Source organism: Mustela lutreola, chromosome 4, assembly GCF_030435805.1.
Source record: "Mustela lutreola isolate mMusLut2 chromosome 4, mMusLut2.pri, whole genome shotgun sequence".
NCBI lineage: Eukaryota > Metazoa > Chordata > Mammalia > Carnivora > Mustelidae > Mustela > Mustela lutreola.
Window position 1 is genome coordinate 184,952,134 of NC_081293.1, and position 16,251 is coordinate 184,968,384.

The following is a 16,251-nucleotide window of genomic DNA, read 5'->3' on the forward strand; positions in this document are numbered from 1 at the left end:
GTCCAGAGGGTCTGATACTTGAATAATGGGATTTCTAGACAGGGAGAAGAGGGAAGATAATAGCAAGAAATTCACTAGGGAAATAAGAAAATTTCCCGGAAAGGAAGGACATGAGTCACTAGATCTTAAAAATCTGCATGCCCATCGTGTGCAGCACAATGAATTAAAATTTAGCCATATCAAAGAACTCCATTGTGAAATTCCAGAACAGGGAAGACAATTTTTATAAACTTTCAGAGAGGGAGAAAAAAAGATTACACATAAGGGACCAGAACGGCTTTGGGCTTTTTAACAGCAATACCGATAGCAAGAAGCCAGTAGACTAACACCTGTGAAGTTCTGAAGGGGAAAATATCTACAACTTAGAAACCTGTATCCACTAAACTATCAACTGAGAATATTTCCGTGCATGCAAATTACTGAAATATTTATCTCCCACACACCATTCTTTTCTCAAGAAGTTAGTGAAGGATGTTGCTCCTCCCAAAACTAGAGACAAAAGACAAAAAAAAAAAAAAAAAAAGAGTAGGATGGAATATATATATGGAAGATTGCTGGGGGTTGCGGGGGAGACCCAAGAAAGGAGCGAGGCAATAGTAGCAGCAGGAATGATGACCCAGGAGAGACACACCGAAGGCTGTCAATACTAAGATTCCCACTACTCTTACATCAAGACTGCCTGTCGGGTTCTTTTTGGTACTTATCTGATTTTGACCAAACTTAGTGGCATTTCTGTTCTGTCCACCATGCCCCAGAGGGTGAATAAATCAGCCCAAGTTAAACGCCCCAATCCCATGGGTTATGCTTCAGCACTCCAGAGGACTGGAGAGAAGCAAGGTGGGGTGTTCTGAGCTGACACACAGAAAACAAGGCAGCAGACTGCTTCTTGAGACTCTGTCTCTGCCAGTCCAGTCTGGACCCACGTACAAGCCCCTCCATGTGCACTGACTGTGGTGGACCCTGATTTCCAGGATGCACTTGGGACCCTGTGCACTGTCCCAGAACTGACTTTTATGAATTATCAGGGAAGCTAAAACCAAACTATGACCCAGAGAAGGTTTTGTTGATCTTCTCCTAAACGCCTTGATCTAACAACGACAGTACTGCCCTTTCCTTGCACGGCTAGGTTGTAGTTTACAGCTCAGCTTTTCCACTCCCAACAATCGTTCAGGGAGACATAGGTTAAGTGTCAAGACTCTCAAGAAAAGAACAGTCAACACGGAATCGAGATAGTGGTTGTTTGTGCACGGTGAGAAGAGAAAAGGGAGTGTAAGTGGAGAGGGGCAGGGAGGGAGTCCTTAAGATAGTGCAGGTTCTACGTTTAACTTGGGTGGTAGGCAACAGGTGTTTATTGTTTTATGATTATTCTTTAAATGACATTTACGTTGTATATGATTCATTGAACATACATACAATCACAGCACAGACTGCAAGGTCGAATTTCCCTTCTTTTACAGAAACAAGCAACATTTTTATTGACATATCCATACCTCAGGAATATTCAAGGCCCCCTTTCCCAAAAGCCTTGATTACAATTCACTGCTACCTGAATATTATCTCTGTGTTAACCCATCACTTTGTAGTACAATGTGAAAATTCCGAAGACCGAAGCCAAGTTCACAGGGCAAAAAGAATCTGCAGTTCCTAGTCCTCTCCCACACGAACATTTCGATTAAAACAAAACAAAACAAAACAAAAAAAAACTCAATTTACTATTCATGAGGTAACGTCTATTTGCAGTGACATTTGAGACTAGCCTGTTTATGTTTTCCAATAACCGTGCTGAAATTGTTTTTGGTTGCATTTCGGGTTTTGCAGCAAATTGAAGTACAAAGTATAGGTAAGAAAAAGAAATCAATCTGAAAGCACAGAATGCATGATTTAGAAGATCAACTTGATTCATTCGACAATGATTCCATTACTGGATATGGCTGAAAAGGTGCAAACTCCAGCTTTGGACTTGGGAATGTAATCCAAGCCAGGAAATGCAAACTATGCAGATCTTAGAAATCTGGTAGGGAGCGCTTCGTTCTGGCCCCCACCCTCTTCCCATCAGGGCCGTGACCATCTTCCCACTGTTAGGTACTCCCTAGAATAGGCTGGCCATAGAAGATCTGCCCATGGGATGTCTTTGTCAGAGACATTGTGGTCTCCCAAGCTCTTCCCCAGCACAGCCCTCACACACAGCACTGCTACGTGGATGCCACACCGGCTAGTCCCTCCAGGCCTCCCAAGCCAACCAACATCTCAGCACACCAACAGCTCATCTGCTCCTGTCTGGCACATGAGGCTTCTCAGCTGGAAAGGCTGGGTCTACATAACACGATAGCACAGGGAGGTATCTTCTACCCAAAGCCGCAGGAAGAGGAACTCTTGAGGACAAGGTGGGCTGATCTTCAAGACGGTCAAGACAGACAAGAAGATGAATTCCTTTTCTCATTTCTTCTTCTGTACCATTTTTCCTAGCGTTGAACATGAAAACCAATGGAAACATCTGATGACTGCTGTCACAAAATGTCTCAAACTCACATACAACAAAATGGAAAAACAAAAACAAGAAAACCCAAGGGTCATCATCAAGTTTTCTGTTTTATTTAAGATTTTAGTTTTAATTCTGAAGAAAGAGGTACATTTCCTTGTTTTTAGTTTTAGCGTCAGGTTATAACCAGGTTTCTGTTTTCTTTTCTCCTGTCTTTTCAATACTGCACAAACGTCCAGAAACTACAGGGTTAAGTAAAAGCTGCAGGCAAGGAGGTCAGAGAATTGCTCCTGATGGTGATCAGATGGCCCCAGAGCAGTGCTATCTCAGAGATAACGCCCTAATCAGGCAAATTTAAGGTAAAAGAAAAAAAGATTCTGACAGAGGAGAAAGACTGAAGAAATCACTTATATTTCAGCTCTTACGTTATGCATAGGTATTAAATCTGTGAATACTTTTCTTCTTTAAAACATTTCAATTTACTTTAAATCTAAAGCCCCAAATTTTTTTCTCCTTTAAAAAAAATCACTTCTCCCCTCCTCGTAAACTCTTTAGCGATAGGCCCGTTACCACTACACATCGATTTGTCTTTCTATCAACTTCCAATAAATCCTTTTGCTTAATGACACAATCAAGTCCTCTCCATCAACTTGCCGAAAGAATTAAAAATTGAATTAAATTAAAAGCATTTTCCCCTGCAATAGTGATAAGCTGAATACAAGATGGATGCCAGGACCACTGCTTTCCCCCATGCACTTAGCAATCTCACTTCAATTAACCTGGTTTTCAAACTTTTGCAGTTGATAATGCATTTACTTGACCTTTCCTAAAGATTAATCGTCATTTTCTGCTAAGCAGATTATGTCATTATTATGCGCAACAGACAGACAGTAATTTTCTAAGTATTGAGACTGCCCTTTGATTTTTTTTTTTCCCCTCCTTAAAAAAGGCATTTTTCAGGAAACATTCAACAGTGTCACTCAAATGCTGGATCAACAGAAACTTTTACGATTAAAAAAAAAAAAAGAAGATGGTAATGACCCTGTGATCGCATCGCATCTGGGGGGCGGGGAGAAAAAAAATTGATCAGGAACTGGATTCTTCAGAACGTAAGAGATGAGAAGGGAGCGGTGGGCGGGCTGAGGGGGAGAAAACAGGGTGCGACAAATCCTGCATTTTCTAATGGTTTCTCCTCTTTCCCTAATGGCGGTCCAGTGTTGAACTCTGTAGTAAATCTGTGGGGGTTTTGCTGGGGGGTCTGAAGGCTGTCTGAAAGCCTGGGGGTGGGGAGTGGAAGCTGGAAGGGTTTGAAGGAGGGGGGTAGGGATTCCAACTGGCTCTGTGCAGAGGGATCTGTGTGCTGAAGGGGGCGCTGTGGTGGGTCTGTGACGGAGCAGCACTGGGGCCGTCCATCTCTGTGAGGGCCTGAAGGGATTTTAGCCAGTGTGGAGGATTGTCATCTTGAAGAGAGTCTAAACTGTTTCCTGAAGTTGCTGGAATACCTGAGGAGAGAAAAGAAAACAAGAGGGGAAAATGGTGAGTCTGGGCAGAAAGAACCAGAAAGCCATCCAACAGAGAATTTTTAAGGTATGATTAGTTTACCCATAAAGAAACAGAAAAATTACAGTCTTCAATTCCTTCCAAATAAGACCTTTTTAATCTCACGTTCTTTTTGATCCTCCGCCCCCCAAGGACGATTCGTTGTGACAGAAACCCGTGTCCCCTCTTCCACTACACAGACACCATCCCCCACTGTCCCCAAGTCCCCAGAGTTGTACGCCATCATTCCCCAATTGCGCTTCTCCTTCTCTGACAGGGATACGTACACAAGAGAGCCTTATAATAGAGAGCTTTATTTTAAAGAGTGGAGTATGTTCCTTTAAAATGATAAATTAGATACTTTTGTACTTTGAGACCTGAAAAATACACACACGTTATCAGACGTGAGCACCTCCTTGCACCCAAAGAACCAACCTAGGTGCCAAGTGCCTTATACAACAAGGCCGCCAGAGTTAACCAAGACTGCACGACCCCAGACCACAAAACCGGCCACGCCACGTTTGTGGCTTGGTGAGAAGAAGTTAGTATCGAAGAGACCTGTTCTTTTTTAATCTCATCGGTGCTAAAAACCGAACGGATGGCAGTCAGTGGAGCTGAAGGAGTGAGAAAGTTACCTGTGATGATGGCTGGGTCTGTCCAGCTGCCAGGGCTGTCCCAACTCAGGCTGTCGGTGGTGGCAGGGTTGGATGTTGGTGCACTGTGGTTGGCGTTGGAGGGGGAGGAGGAATTGGGCAGTCCACCAAAGTTGATGTTAATGTTGGGTAGAAGTGCCCTTAGCCCGTCCTGCCATTCCTTCATATTTAAACTCTCTACAGAACTGCTGTTGTCTGGGAGATTTACCAACAAAAAAATGAAAGATAAAAAAAAAAAAAATAAAAAGCTGACGTTAGAAACATATGTTGTTCTTTAGTGGTTAAGCGGGAGAAGAATTATTCTTTCTTTACTGAGCACTTAAGATGGGTTGTCCTAGCAAGATAAACGTGGTTAGGATTTTGCTCGTGAGCTGGGAGCCCCTGAAATCAGCGAGGAAAGACTTGCTCAAGGATCGGGAGAGGGAGCGTCTTATCCTTCCTTACAGACACTTCACCATCTTGCACTTGTAAGTCAATAATCCGGATTAAAAAGACTCCTTGCTCCGGAGCACAACTAAGTTCCAGCTACATTATGAAGTTTGAGTCACTGAGGCGTTTAGCCGGCTGAGCTGATTTACGCTATCAAGCCTGCGAAGTTCAATATAGGAGCTCATTTCTGAGCCCGTTAAATGGAAGAAAAGTCATTTTATGAAGAGTAAACATAAGCCAACAGAAAAGGACAAATAATTAAGTTCTTCCTGATGATAAAACTGGTAATGCATTTCAGAGGAGAAAGGCAGGAACGAATAGGCTTTTTGAATTTGAAAAGAGTGTATTTCCGTAATCATCAAGGCCGAGCAGGCAGGGGCTGAGCTACCTTTCAGATGGGATTATTTCCAGCACAGTCTACCTACTCTGTTCCAACAGTTCTACTGAGCATTTAAAATCCAGTCCTGGAGTGCTTACAGCTAGTTCGCTGGCTCTATTTATGAACAGTGTCATACACTACAAGAAACTATCAATGTAAAAAGGCTTTTTATAAATTGTGGCTAAACTAACTGGATCTACTACCATCCAGAATCCACAAACTCTGATTGGTTGGAGGGGAAAAGGTGAAGCAGGGCTACCGGAGTAGTTGTTTTATGGGAAATAGGAATGTAGGTCAAACTATCACTGAGGTTTTTGAGAAGAGCATAGAGAATTGATTAGCAATCAGCACGGATGATGATGACGATGACGACGACGATGATGATACTCTATCAGGCGGTCTATGCTATTTGGTGAATTCAGAATTTTCTAATTCTGCTTTGCACCAATTACTGTTCTATGCCAAATGGTATCATATTTCAGTAAGTGAAGCATTTAACCCTACTGACCTTATTTATAAAAAGAAAAAAACAAGCTACAATCAAACCCAACAAAAGTCATCCCTGAATTACTAAGATGAAGAAGAGGCCATCTATGCCATACAGACAAGCCAAGATAAGGGCAAATAAATTCTTCAAACCCACTTTCCTTTCAGTGCAGTTTCCTAAGGCTCATCCTTCTGTCTGCATCCCACTTTACATGTGCATTGAGTTGTACAATTCGCAAGGCCCCCTCATAGTCAATTATTATTTCATTTGACCCTCACGTTGTGAGGTAGGCAGAGCAGAGAGAATCCTCTCCATTTAACAGATAAAGAAACACACTCCAGAATAATTTGCTCAAGGTCACATCATTGGTATAACAAGGACTTGAACCCAGACCTTATCTGAGTTGTTTTTTTAATACCACCAAGCTCTCTCTCTTGATCTACATGGTACAGACTATCAGCTGACTTTTTAATGGGCCAAATATTTAAGGGAAAACCCAGGAGTCTATAAGATCCATGACTAAAAGGAAGCAAAAAAGAAACACGGCAACATGACAGTATACCCACGGGCCATGATTAGCAGGATAGAGATATATTTTGACTGAAGGAACAAGTCAGGGGGCTTGGGGGGCTGGTTTCTGATCAACAGTGCAATCATCCGACTGCATGAGACACTAACAAGATCACACCACAAAGTTCCAAAACACTGTCGATTACAGGAAGGTTTGGTGGCTATGCACGTTTGAACCTTTAAAGTGGTCAAACTGTTGGACCAAATAACTTAAAATGGTTTTCCATCAGCCAGAGACTGAACTCTAAACAAGGAAAGCTTCTCAGCAAGGAAATGAAATCCCCCGATATAAAAAGATGATGTATAACTACAAGGGAAAATTCTGAGGAAGATCAATGCCATTGATCAATGCCATAGCCCAAGTCAATAAGACGCCTATGCAGATGATTTGAGTCCCTCTTTTCCATGGAATCAAGAAGAAGAAAATACCGCATAACGTAGTAATACAATTTTCTCCCTACTTTTGCTTTATATTTGGTGAGAACTGGAACTAAGGAACCCCTAATTTTGCATTAACATAATAATATCTGCATTTGTATAAAGTTTATTTGAAAATTAGTATTGCAATGAAGTCAAAAGACACTTGGGCACAGAGAGGGGATATATAGGAACTCTGCAATTTCCACTCAGTTTTGCTATAAACTTAAAACACTCTAAAAACCAAAACATTTTTTAAAAGGATGTTTCTCTGATTTTAGACTAATGAAATCAAGTCAAGAGTACAGCTGACTCTTAAACAACACAGATTTGAGCTGTGTGGGTCAACGTACAGGGACTTTTTTTTCCGGTTAATATAGTACAGTCCTGCTAATGTACTTTCTCTTCCTTATGATTTTCTTAGTAGCATTTTCTTTTCTCTAGCTTAACTTTTTGTAAGAATACATATACAAAATATGTGTTAGTTGACTGTTTAAGTTATTGGTAAGGCACCCCGGTCAATGGTAGGCTATTAGTAGTTAAGGTTTTGGGGAGTCAAAAGTTTTATGTGGATTTTTGCTGGGCAGGGGGTCAGTGCCCCTAACCCCAAGTTGCTTAAGGGTCAACTCTATGTTGGCCAAATAAACTCACATATGGCACATGATACAGAAACAGTGAGAAACTCAGATCATCCCACGTGAACTACGATTATAAGATACCTTGAGAAATCAATTAGCTAGTTTATAATTCTTACAATCTTGCTAAAAAACAAAGTCATGTACCTAGACATCTTGGGACCCTGACAGAATGGATGACTGGTTTGCAGTGAAACTGCGAGTGTCATAGGGAAATGGGACTGACATCTTGAGCTCTTGGAATGGGAACACTAATTCCAAGTAGCTTAGAACAAGAGGAGAAATGTTCTTCAGCTTTCTCCACTGTGGCTATGCCAAGCATTGGCACAAAGGAAGGGCAAATGAAGTGAAATTAACTAAAGCCTACCTCCATCAAAACAGCTCTCTCAGTCCAGCCATACTCGAAATCACCTTCTTTACCTCCCCTTCCCCCATTGCCTCTGACTCAAATTTGTTCTGGCAACAAGGGCTTCTGGTAGTCCAATCCTTGTAATACCCAACAGCATGGGTTATTAACCTCAACACTACCGAGGATTTTGGACTACATAATTCATTGCTCTGGGTGGGGGGGTGGTTGCTCTATGCATTACAGGATGTCTGGTAGCATCTCTGGCCTCCACCCACCAGATGCCAGGAGCTCACAAACCCCAGTTCTGACAATCAAAAATGTCTCCAGACATTGCCAAGTGACTGCTGAGGGAGCCAAAATGATTTCTCGCTGAGAACCACTAACACAAAGGAAGTCCGTTTTTTTTTTTTGTATCTAGGGCTCTGAAAAATCCCACTCAAATATGTATTTCCCCTTAAGATAGTACCAGAACTTTGATCACTGGACTCAACTTGATGCAACTTCATTTCCCTTTCTTGATACAGGACTTCATACTGGGGTGCAATTCAGAATGTACAAGTCAGTGGGCCTAATGGAAAAAATACTGGGCTGAAAATTGCAGATGGACTGTATAAGTTAGCTCTACACTGGTAATTATTACAATCTAAGGTATCTAAGTAAGTCTCTCAATATCCCAGGGCCCTATTTCGTAAGTAGGAGTAACATCTGCTTTCGTCTCTTGTAGGGATAAAAAGAGAGAAGAGAAAAGCAATCTGGAGTCCATTTATTATTTGATGAGCACCTAATAATTGTTTTTTATCAGTATTCAATACTGAATAGACACTAAACTTTCCAAAAGGCCAAGGCAGAGGACCCCTCACTTGCCAGAAACTGGCTCCGTACAGTCTTCTCCTAGGGAATGTAGGGGTAACACTCAGCATCTTCACAGAGGGACTATGTAGTTGATTCAAATATAAGCCTTGCTACTACCAAAATACTGCAAAGACAAATAAGATATAGGAAATCTCCTTAAACTTTCCACAAGCAAAGCACAATGAAAATCAAGTTACCAAACATATTTTATGTTAGACATGAAACGATTTCGATTTTTAAAGTATTTAATTATTTGTAGCATAATATATTCAGGAAGAGCTGAGTATTTTTTCCTTAAGACTTTATTTATTTGACAGAGAGAGAGGAGGAGAGAGAGGACAAGCAGCAGGAGGGGCAGAAGGAAAAACAGACTCCTCACTGAGCAGGGAGCCCGATTTGGGGCTTAATCCCAGGATCCTGGGATCATGACATGAGCTGGAAGCAGTGGCTTAACTGACTGAGCCACCCAGGCATCCCAGAACTGTATATTTTTAAAGGATTGCAAATAATGTTTAAATGTTTTATAATGCTAAAAAAAACCCCAATTTTAATTTATAATTTTCAGATATCTACAACAAAATACTATTTTCGGGTCTAAATAATTTGAGGGCAGGAAAGCAGGCCAAGTTGTTTGTAGTAGCTTTATTTTTCAGCATAGAACTCAAAGACATGAAATTCAAAATACCTTCAAAGGTGCCAGATATCACATTCATATTTGCCGCTGGGTAAGAATCATCAGTACACTTTCAGTTTCCCTGGATCAGAACACCACAGGGAAGAAATTATGTCTAAAATTCGGCCAGCTTGCCCTTTACCGAATAGCCTGTCTATAACACGTTGGTCACAGCACAGGAAGCAAGTTGACAAATTTGTTTTTTAGTAACAACAAAAATTTTTAAATGTATGTATAAAAACTGCCAAAATCAAAGTCAAAGCAACTATTTACTGAAGGCGTACAGTGTACCAAGGGAACAACTTCAACTCTGTCTCCTGTTCTCAAGGAGTTTAAAATTGAGACAGTAAGACAAAGTAAATATAGGAGAAGTTCATCAACTGAAGTCTGAATGAGCAACAGAGGAAATGCCACCGGCTTGCATGTGATTGATAAATGAAAAGTTTAGTAGAGTTTCGTAAAACGAGATGCCAGGGAGGCAGACATGTGGAAATGTCTGGGAATGGGGGGTAAAAGGACAGGAGCAATCATTCATTCACAGAGTGGTTTTACTTACTCCACGGACACCCTGAGCCTCAAACGCCCACAACACTAGGCTAGTCCAACTACTAAGTAGGATGTATAGAGGAAGACACGTTTTCTAAGCAATGGCTCGCTCCACAGTTGACCCTGACACAACATGGGCTTGAACTGCACAGGTTCATTTCCATGTGGATATTTTCCAGTACAGCACTATGAAATGTATTTCAATTATTTATATTAAATATATCTTTTCTGTGCCTCGAACTCCTGCATTGTTTAAGGGTCAACTGTATTAGAAGATAAAATTAAGCTGTATTCTGACATCAGATCTTTGACAGAAAAATCCTAAAGCAGGAGCAGATGAACGGCTTACACAAGAACACACAGCATTACAGCAGCTAAGTGGATTTCTCTCCTTTCTGTTCCTCAGATGAACTGCGATGTGTTCATCATTATGAAATGCAAAACTTTGCTACTGATGATAGCAAAATTGTGGGAAAACCTGCTCTTTGTAAGTTGTCACTGGTGACAAGCGAATGGGTTTTTCCAGTCTGCATAAAAGCTTCCCCTGAAAGAGTGATTTGCAAATTGGTTTCAGACTGCAAAACCATCTCAGGAGCCCCTGGGGGTGAAGCTGCGGGACGGGCCCTGGGACAGCACAGCCTCCTCCATCCTGCTCTCATCTGTGCCACAGACCACGGGGCCATGGAAAACAGTACCTGCTGCTCAGTGTGAAGCCAGACTTGTGTGTAATGACAACATCGGGAGGTAAATCGCACATAAGGGGACCCTGAAAACAAAAGGCCATCCCAAGTATTTGCTTCCTCTAACACAATCTGTACCATCCAGTCAGGCTTTTCTGTCTCCTCTTGGATGCCCTTCTCTACCTACTTTTTGGCACCATCTCTGCAAGGTCTTTTAGTGACAAACACATAGGCCTTATTAACTAAACGGACCAGATACAGCTAAATTCATAAACCACCAATTTCTCTACTTTCATGTTTGCTAGGTACGACGGGCCCACATGTTCAGCTGTAGGCCACTCCATTCTTATCTGCAGTCCCTAGGACAGAGGCCTCTTGAGTTTCAAGTTAAATTTCTATCAGTGCTCAAACCCTTCCCAACTGGGCAGTAGTCCCAAATATGTCTAGAAGAGTTTATTCTGCTCCTCAGTTTCTAAGCCTTGTCTAATGGTTACTCCTCAAAGTTTCAGTTGGCAACCTGATCTTGTTTTCCAAAAGCTTTTATCTTCCTTGCCTTTACCACTGTCCTGGATAGTTCAAAGTCAAAGGCTCCCTCCAGTGGCTAGGTTACTTAGTGAAACAAATCTTTCTTGGTATGAGCCGCTGTGCGTTTGAAATTTAGTTCCCATTATGGTTACTTCTTGCCAGTTAAGACTCTCAAATATTTGTGCATTTTTAGGACAGTCATCCTGTCTCAGTCTGTACCCCTCTCTATAGCATCTCCCCTACCCCACCTCATGCTGTTATATATACGATTTCCTGTCAGTTTTGGATGGAGTGCATTTCCAACAGCACAGGATTTTAAGAAATCCTAAACCTTCTCCAAACTTCAACAACATATCTCTAAGCAACTCAAATATAAATGAATTATGTTTGTCCTTAGATGTTAAACCAAACTTTAAAGAGCATACAAAATTTCTCCTACCAGAACTCAAAAGCAAGCTTTATCGTATTGGCATGCTGTACTTTTTAGGTTAGCCTCAGAAATAATTTCAATTTATAAACTAAAATTTGCTGGAAAAATGTCTTGTGAACAAATTCCTTCAGGTTTATTAAAAAATGTTATTCTACTTAAAACAAAAAGAAATGACACTCAAATTTCTAGGATTATGCTTATTATAAATCAAGACAGGCCAGTACTACAGAGCAGATTTACTGGGACCCAAAATGTTTAGGACTTAATAGATTTGAAAATAGAAATTAAACTAAGTTAAAAACCCTAAGAACCCAAGTGGAAAAAAAAAAAAAAAAAAGTTGTGAGAAGAACTTGAAAAAAAGTAGTAACAAAAAACAACCAAAATTTGTCTTTACTAATATAAGGTTGAACTGACATAAACAGGAAAAGAGAGGCCATGAGGGTCAGCTAAATATGGCCTGGGCTTCCTGGACTCTGCCTTAACTTCGTGCTTTTATTCCCCCCTCTCTAGAATGCTTTCCTGATTTCTTCTAATTAATTTTTATTCAATATTCCAAAAGTTGAAGTCTTTTCTTTTCCACTCAGATCATTCTAGAACAGTACTTGTGGCCCAAACCATACCCACTGGGCAGCAAACTGCTATGACCCCACTAAGTTTGCTGCTCACCCTTACTCACATCTCTCAAACTCTACTGCAAGGCCCGTGCGGGTGTATCTTGTGCCTCAAGATATCTACTGAATCAAAGATCCAGCTTGAGAAGACCTGAAAAATCACTTTCCCCTAAAAAGCCTATTTAATTCATATTTGTATAATGCTATGAGTCAAATCGTTCTTTCCAAAGACACAAAAATCTTTCTGGAAGCAGGAATCAGCTATGTTTGAGGGTGCCAAAAGGCTTGTCTGCATGCAAACGGAGGGAAAAGAGCCACTATAATGATAATGTTTTCAATAGTGTTTGAGATGTGTGTACACTTTTTTAAAATCCAATGCACCAAAATTAAATAAGGAATGCTTGAGTGATACTAAATGCTCTTCTGGTATGAACAAAGTCCTTTGGGCATAAAGAAGAAAATGAACTGTTCTGCCATTCTGCCTGCAGTTTAAGTGGTAACTCGAGAAGCTGATATTGAAGAGGACATGGGCATTCCATACAGAAAAGAGAGTAGCAGAGGTAGCTGATCTAAAATATGGCAGAAGTATTTCAAAATATAGTTTTGTTTTGTTTTGTTTGCATATGTACCTTTTTCTTCTAGAATGTTCCTACAAGTCTGTTTTAGGGGAGAAACAGATCATCCAATGAGAACCAGAAAAACATCCAGATGTCTGTCTTATGAAGGATCTAAGGAAGCAGAATCTGTTTTTTAAAAATGGAAAAATACTTATGAAAAGATGTCTATATATAAAGCTATATAGACTGTGAGGGAAAAGTACACTGAAAAGTTAATGTGAAAGATAAGTACATCTCAGAAGCATTACAGACTTGAATAGATGGAACCTGAACCAGAATACAGAAGCAACAGAGCTAAAGGACGCGAGGTGCAAAAATCAAATAAAAGACATCTACAAAATCCGAAATTGGAAGTGCAAAGGAAAGCATTCCAGTGAACACAAAACTGAGCACTATGAACAAAGCACTGTGAGGTGACCCAAAGACAACTGGGGGTGGGGGGGCGCTTATTATCCATGGGAGCATATAGAAGTCACCAGAATATGGTTTCACCATGACAAACAACAAAAGTACACAGACATGGGGGTTTTCAGCCACCCTAAATCTCTGAGGTCTGAATCCGCTAGAAGAAGATAACCCTAGCAAAAGTGACTTGCTGACATCTCCCTTCCCCAAGGTGGAAACAAGAAGGGAAACTTTTATCCTGGACTTCTGACCAAAAAAGAACTGTTTGGCTGTTGCAAACATAACAGAAGCCTAAGAGTTTGTGGCATAATTTTAGGATTTACAGAAGCAAGAAATGGGAATGACTTAGATTGGAGCCCTTGGATGGCAGGTATCCTGGCTATTTCTGCAATTACCACAGTGCATTACAAATACTTGTTTATGTGTTAGCTTTTGTCTACTAGACTATGAGCTCCTCCAGGAAAAGGGACCTTGATTTAATCCTCTTCATGTATTGTGAACAGTTCCCAAACCTGGATCTCAACAGGTATATAATGTTTCCTAAACAAAGAGCCCTGAACATCTATTTCCAGATTTTTGGAGAAAAACAGCTTTCCAAAAAAGGTGTAAAAAAAAAAACTCATCAACAATAACAAAACTATGATTCAGGGTGGTCCCATAGTTATAGGAGACAGTGATTCATAGACCACAGAAGATGCTAAACTATGACTTCTAATTACGCAAGAATAAATGATTCTTAACAAAGAAAAGAAACTGGGGAGAAATCTAAAGAAAGAACATTTAGAAAAGATGGATGGAGGTTAAAAAAAAAAACACAAACCTACCTGTAAGAGTGTCATAATCCTTGAGGACTAAAATCAGAACACATATTGATCTGAAGCTTGTGGACAATGTTGAAGGCAAGAAAAAGCTAAGTTTGGAATAGGAGAAAATTTAGAAAAGCCACTGGGCAGCCTGGTGTCATAATGCTAAGCCCCAAGAGAAGGCAGGCCTATGCAGTTCCGTCTTCATTTGACTTTCTTCCATCTTCTTTATAAAAAGAGCATGATCCTCAAACCAGAATGGACAGAGGAAGCAATGTGGAGAGAGCTGTCAGTAAAGGTGCAAAGACAGTAAAAGAACATCCACTCAATTTAAATGAGTTTGAAATCTTTAGGTGCAAAATGAACTCTATTTCAGGGAATGAATCCTTGCAGATGTGATCACAAAACCACTTTTAAGATAAGTGCTGGAAAAGGAGAAAATGGCAGACTCTAGAAGCTACACGCTTGTAATTAGTTCTTGGGAAAATCTGAAATGGATTAGGAGCTAGATGATTTCTTCAGAAATGAGTGACAGGCTTAGCAAGGACTGCTGGCTCTATTGCTTGCATCTGGGGCATTTTTCATGGAAAATAATATGCAGCGTTTTGTCTAGAATCTTAGCTCCCTTCCATTTGAATTACACAGGAAGTTAAATTTAATACTGAAGTGGAACAGGTAGTCATGAAGCTTCTCTTGACAATTGTTATCCACTGGAAATGTCCTTTTTCTTTACATCACAGTCCTTTCCTTTCCTCTGCTGCCTGCCCAAATTCAAGACTTTGAAACCAGCTACTTGCCTATCCCACTGACACATCAGCTCCATAAAACAAATGGAAAAGAGTGATCAATGAGAGCCAAAATGTATTTCTACAAAGAAACAGACATATCAAAATAATTTATTCTCTGGATGGGCTTTCTGGGATATCCTAAGTATACTATATCTTCAATTGAGCAGGTTCTGTTAAGTCTGATGGTAATCTTTTGGAATAGGATGTAAAGTGTAGCATTGGGTAACAGCAGTGTTTAGATGAATTTTTACGGAATTTAAGGTACTATGTGTCAGCTTAAAAGTTTCTGTGATACTCATTTACAACTGCACCAAAACTGGTAAGATATCTAGGGATAAACCTAACCAAAGAGTGAAAAAAATCTATACTCTGAAAACTATGAAACACTAATGAAAAGAAACTGAAGATGAAATAAAGAAATGCAAAGATATTCCATGTTCATAGACTAGAAAAACAAATATTGTTAAAATGTCTATATTACCCAAAGCAATCTACATATTTAATTTGATCCCTATCAAAATACCAACAGCATTTTTCTCAGAGCTAGAACAAACACTCTTAAAATTTGTATGGAACCACAGAAGACCCCGAATAGCCAAAGCAATCCTGAAAAAGGAGAGCAAAGCTGGAGGTGTCACAATTCTGACTTCAGGTTATAATTACAAAGCTACAGTAACCACAAAGTATGGTACTGGCACAAAAATGGACACACACATCAATAGAACAGAATAGAAAACCCAGGAATGAACCCAACATTATATGGTTAATTAATCTTTTTTTTTTTAAAGATGTTATTTGACAGACAGAGATCACAAGCAGGTAGAGAAGCAGGCAGACAGTGAGGAAGAAGCAGGCTCCCTGCTGAGCAGAGCGCCCAATGTGGGGCTCGATCCCAGGACCCTGGGACCATGACCTGAGCCGAAGGCAGAGGCTTTAACCCACTGAGCCACCCAGGCGCCCCTGGTTAATTAATCTTTGACAAAGCTGGAAAGAATAGCCAATGGAAAAAAGACCATCTATTCAAATGGTGTTGGGAAAACTGGACAGCAACAAACAAAAGATGAAACTGGGCCACATTCTTATACCAAACACACAAATAAATTCAAAATGGATTAAAGACCTCTGAAACCTGAATCCATAAAAATCCTAGAAGAGAGCACAGGCAGTAACTTCTTTGATATCAGCCATAGCAACTTCCTTCTCGATATAACTCCTGAGGCAACGGAAATAAAAGCAAAAATAAACTGTTGGGACTACATCAAAATAAAAAGCTTCTGCACAGCAAAGGAAGTAATCAACAAAACAAAAAGGCAAGCTACAGAATGGGAGAAGATATTTGCAAGTAACAGACATTATGAAGGATTATTAACCAAAATTCATAGG

The 16,251-nt window shown here is 40.3% G+C and overlaps 1 protein-coding gene across 4 annotated transcripts in view; it reads right to left on the bottom strand.

Annotated features, from left to right (window-relative positions):
• Window positions 1–2,576: 2,576 nt before the first annotated feature.
• Window positions 2,577–16,251, bottom strand: part of CNOT4 (CCR4-NOT transcription complex subunit 4) — a 140,417-nt gene continuing 126,742 nt past the window's right edge. For 2 of the 4 annotated variants that reach the window (XM_059171935.1, XM_059171936.1), the window contains exons 11-12: window positions 4,654–4,866; window positions 2,577–3,981 (exon numbers count right to left, since the gene is read on the bottom strand). In XM_059171935.1, the coding sequence (XP_059027918.1) occupies window positions 3,680–3,981; window positions 4,654–4,866 (515 nt within the window). In that variant the 3' untranslated portion in view covers window positions 2,577–3,679. The remainder of the gene's footprint in view (window positions 3,982–4,653; window positions 4,867–16,251) is intronic. The other 2 variants (XM_059171938.1, XM_059171937.1) reach the window with 1 other exon arrangement.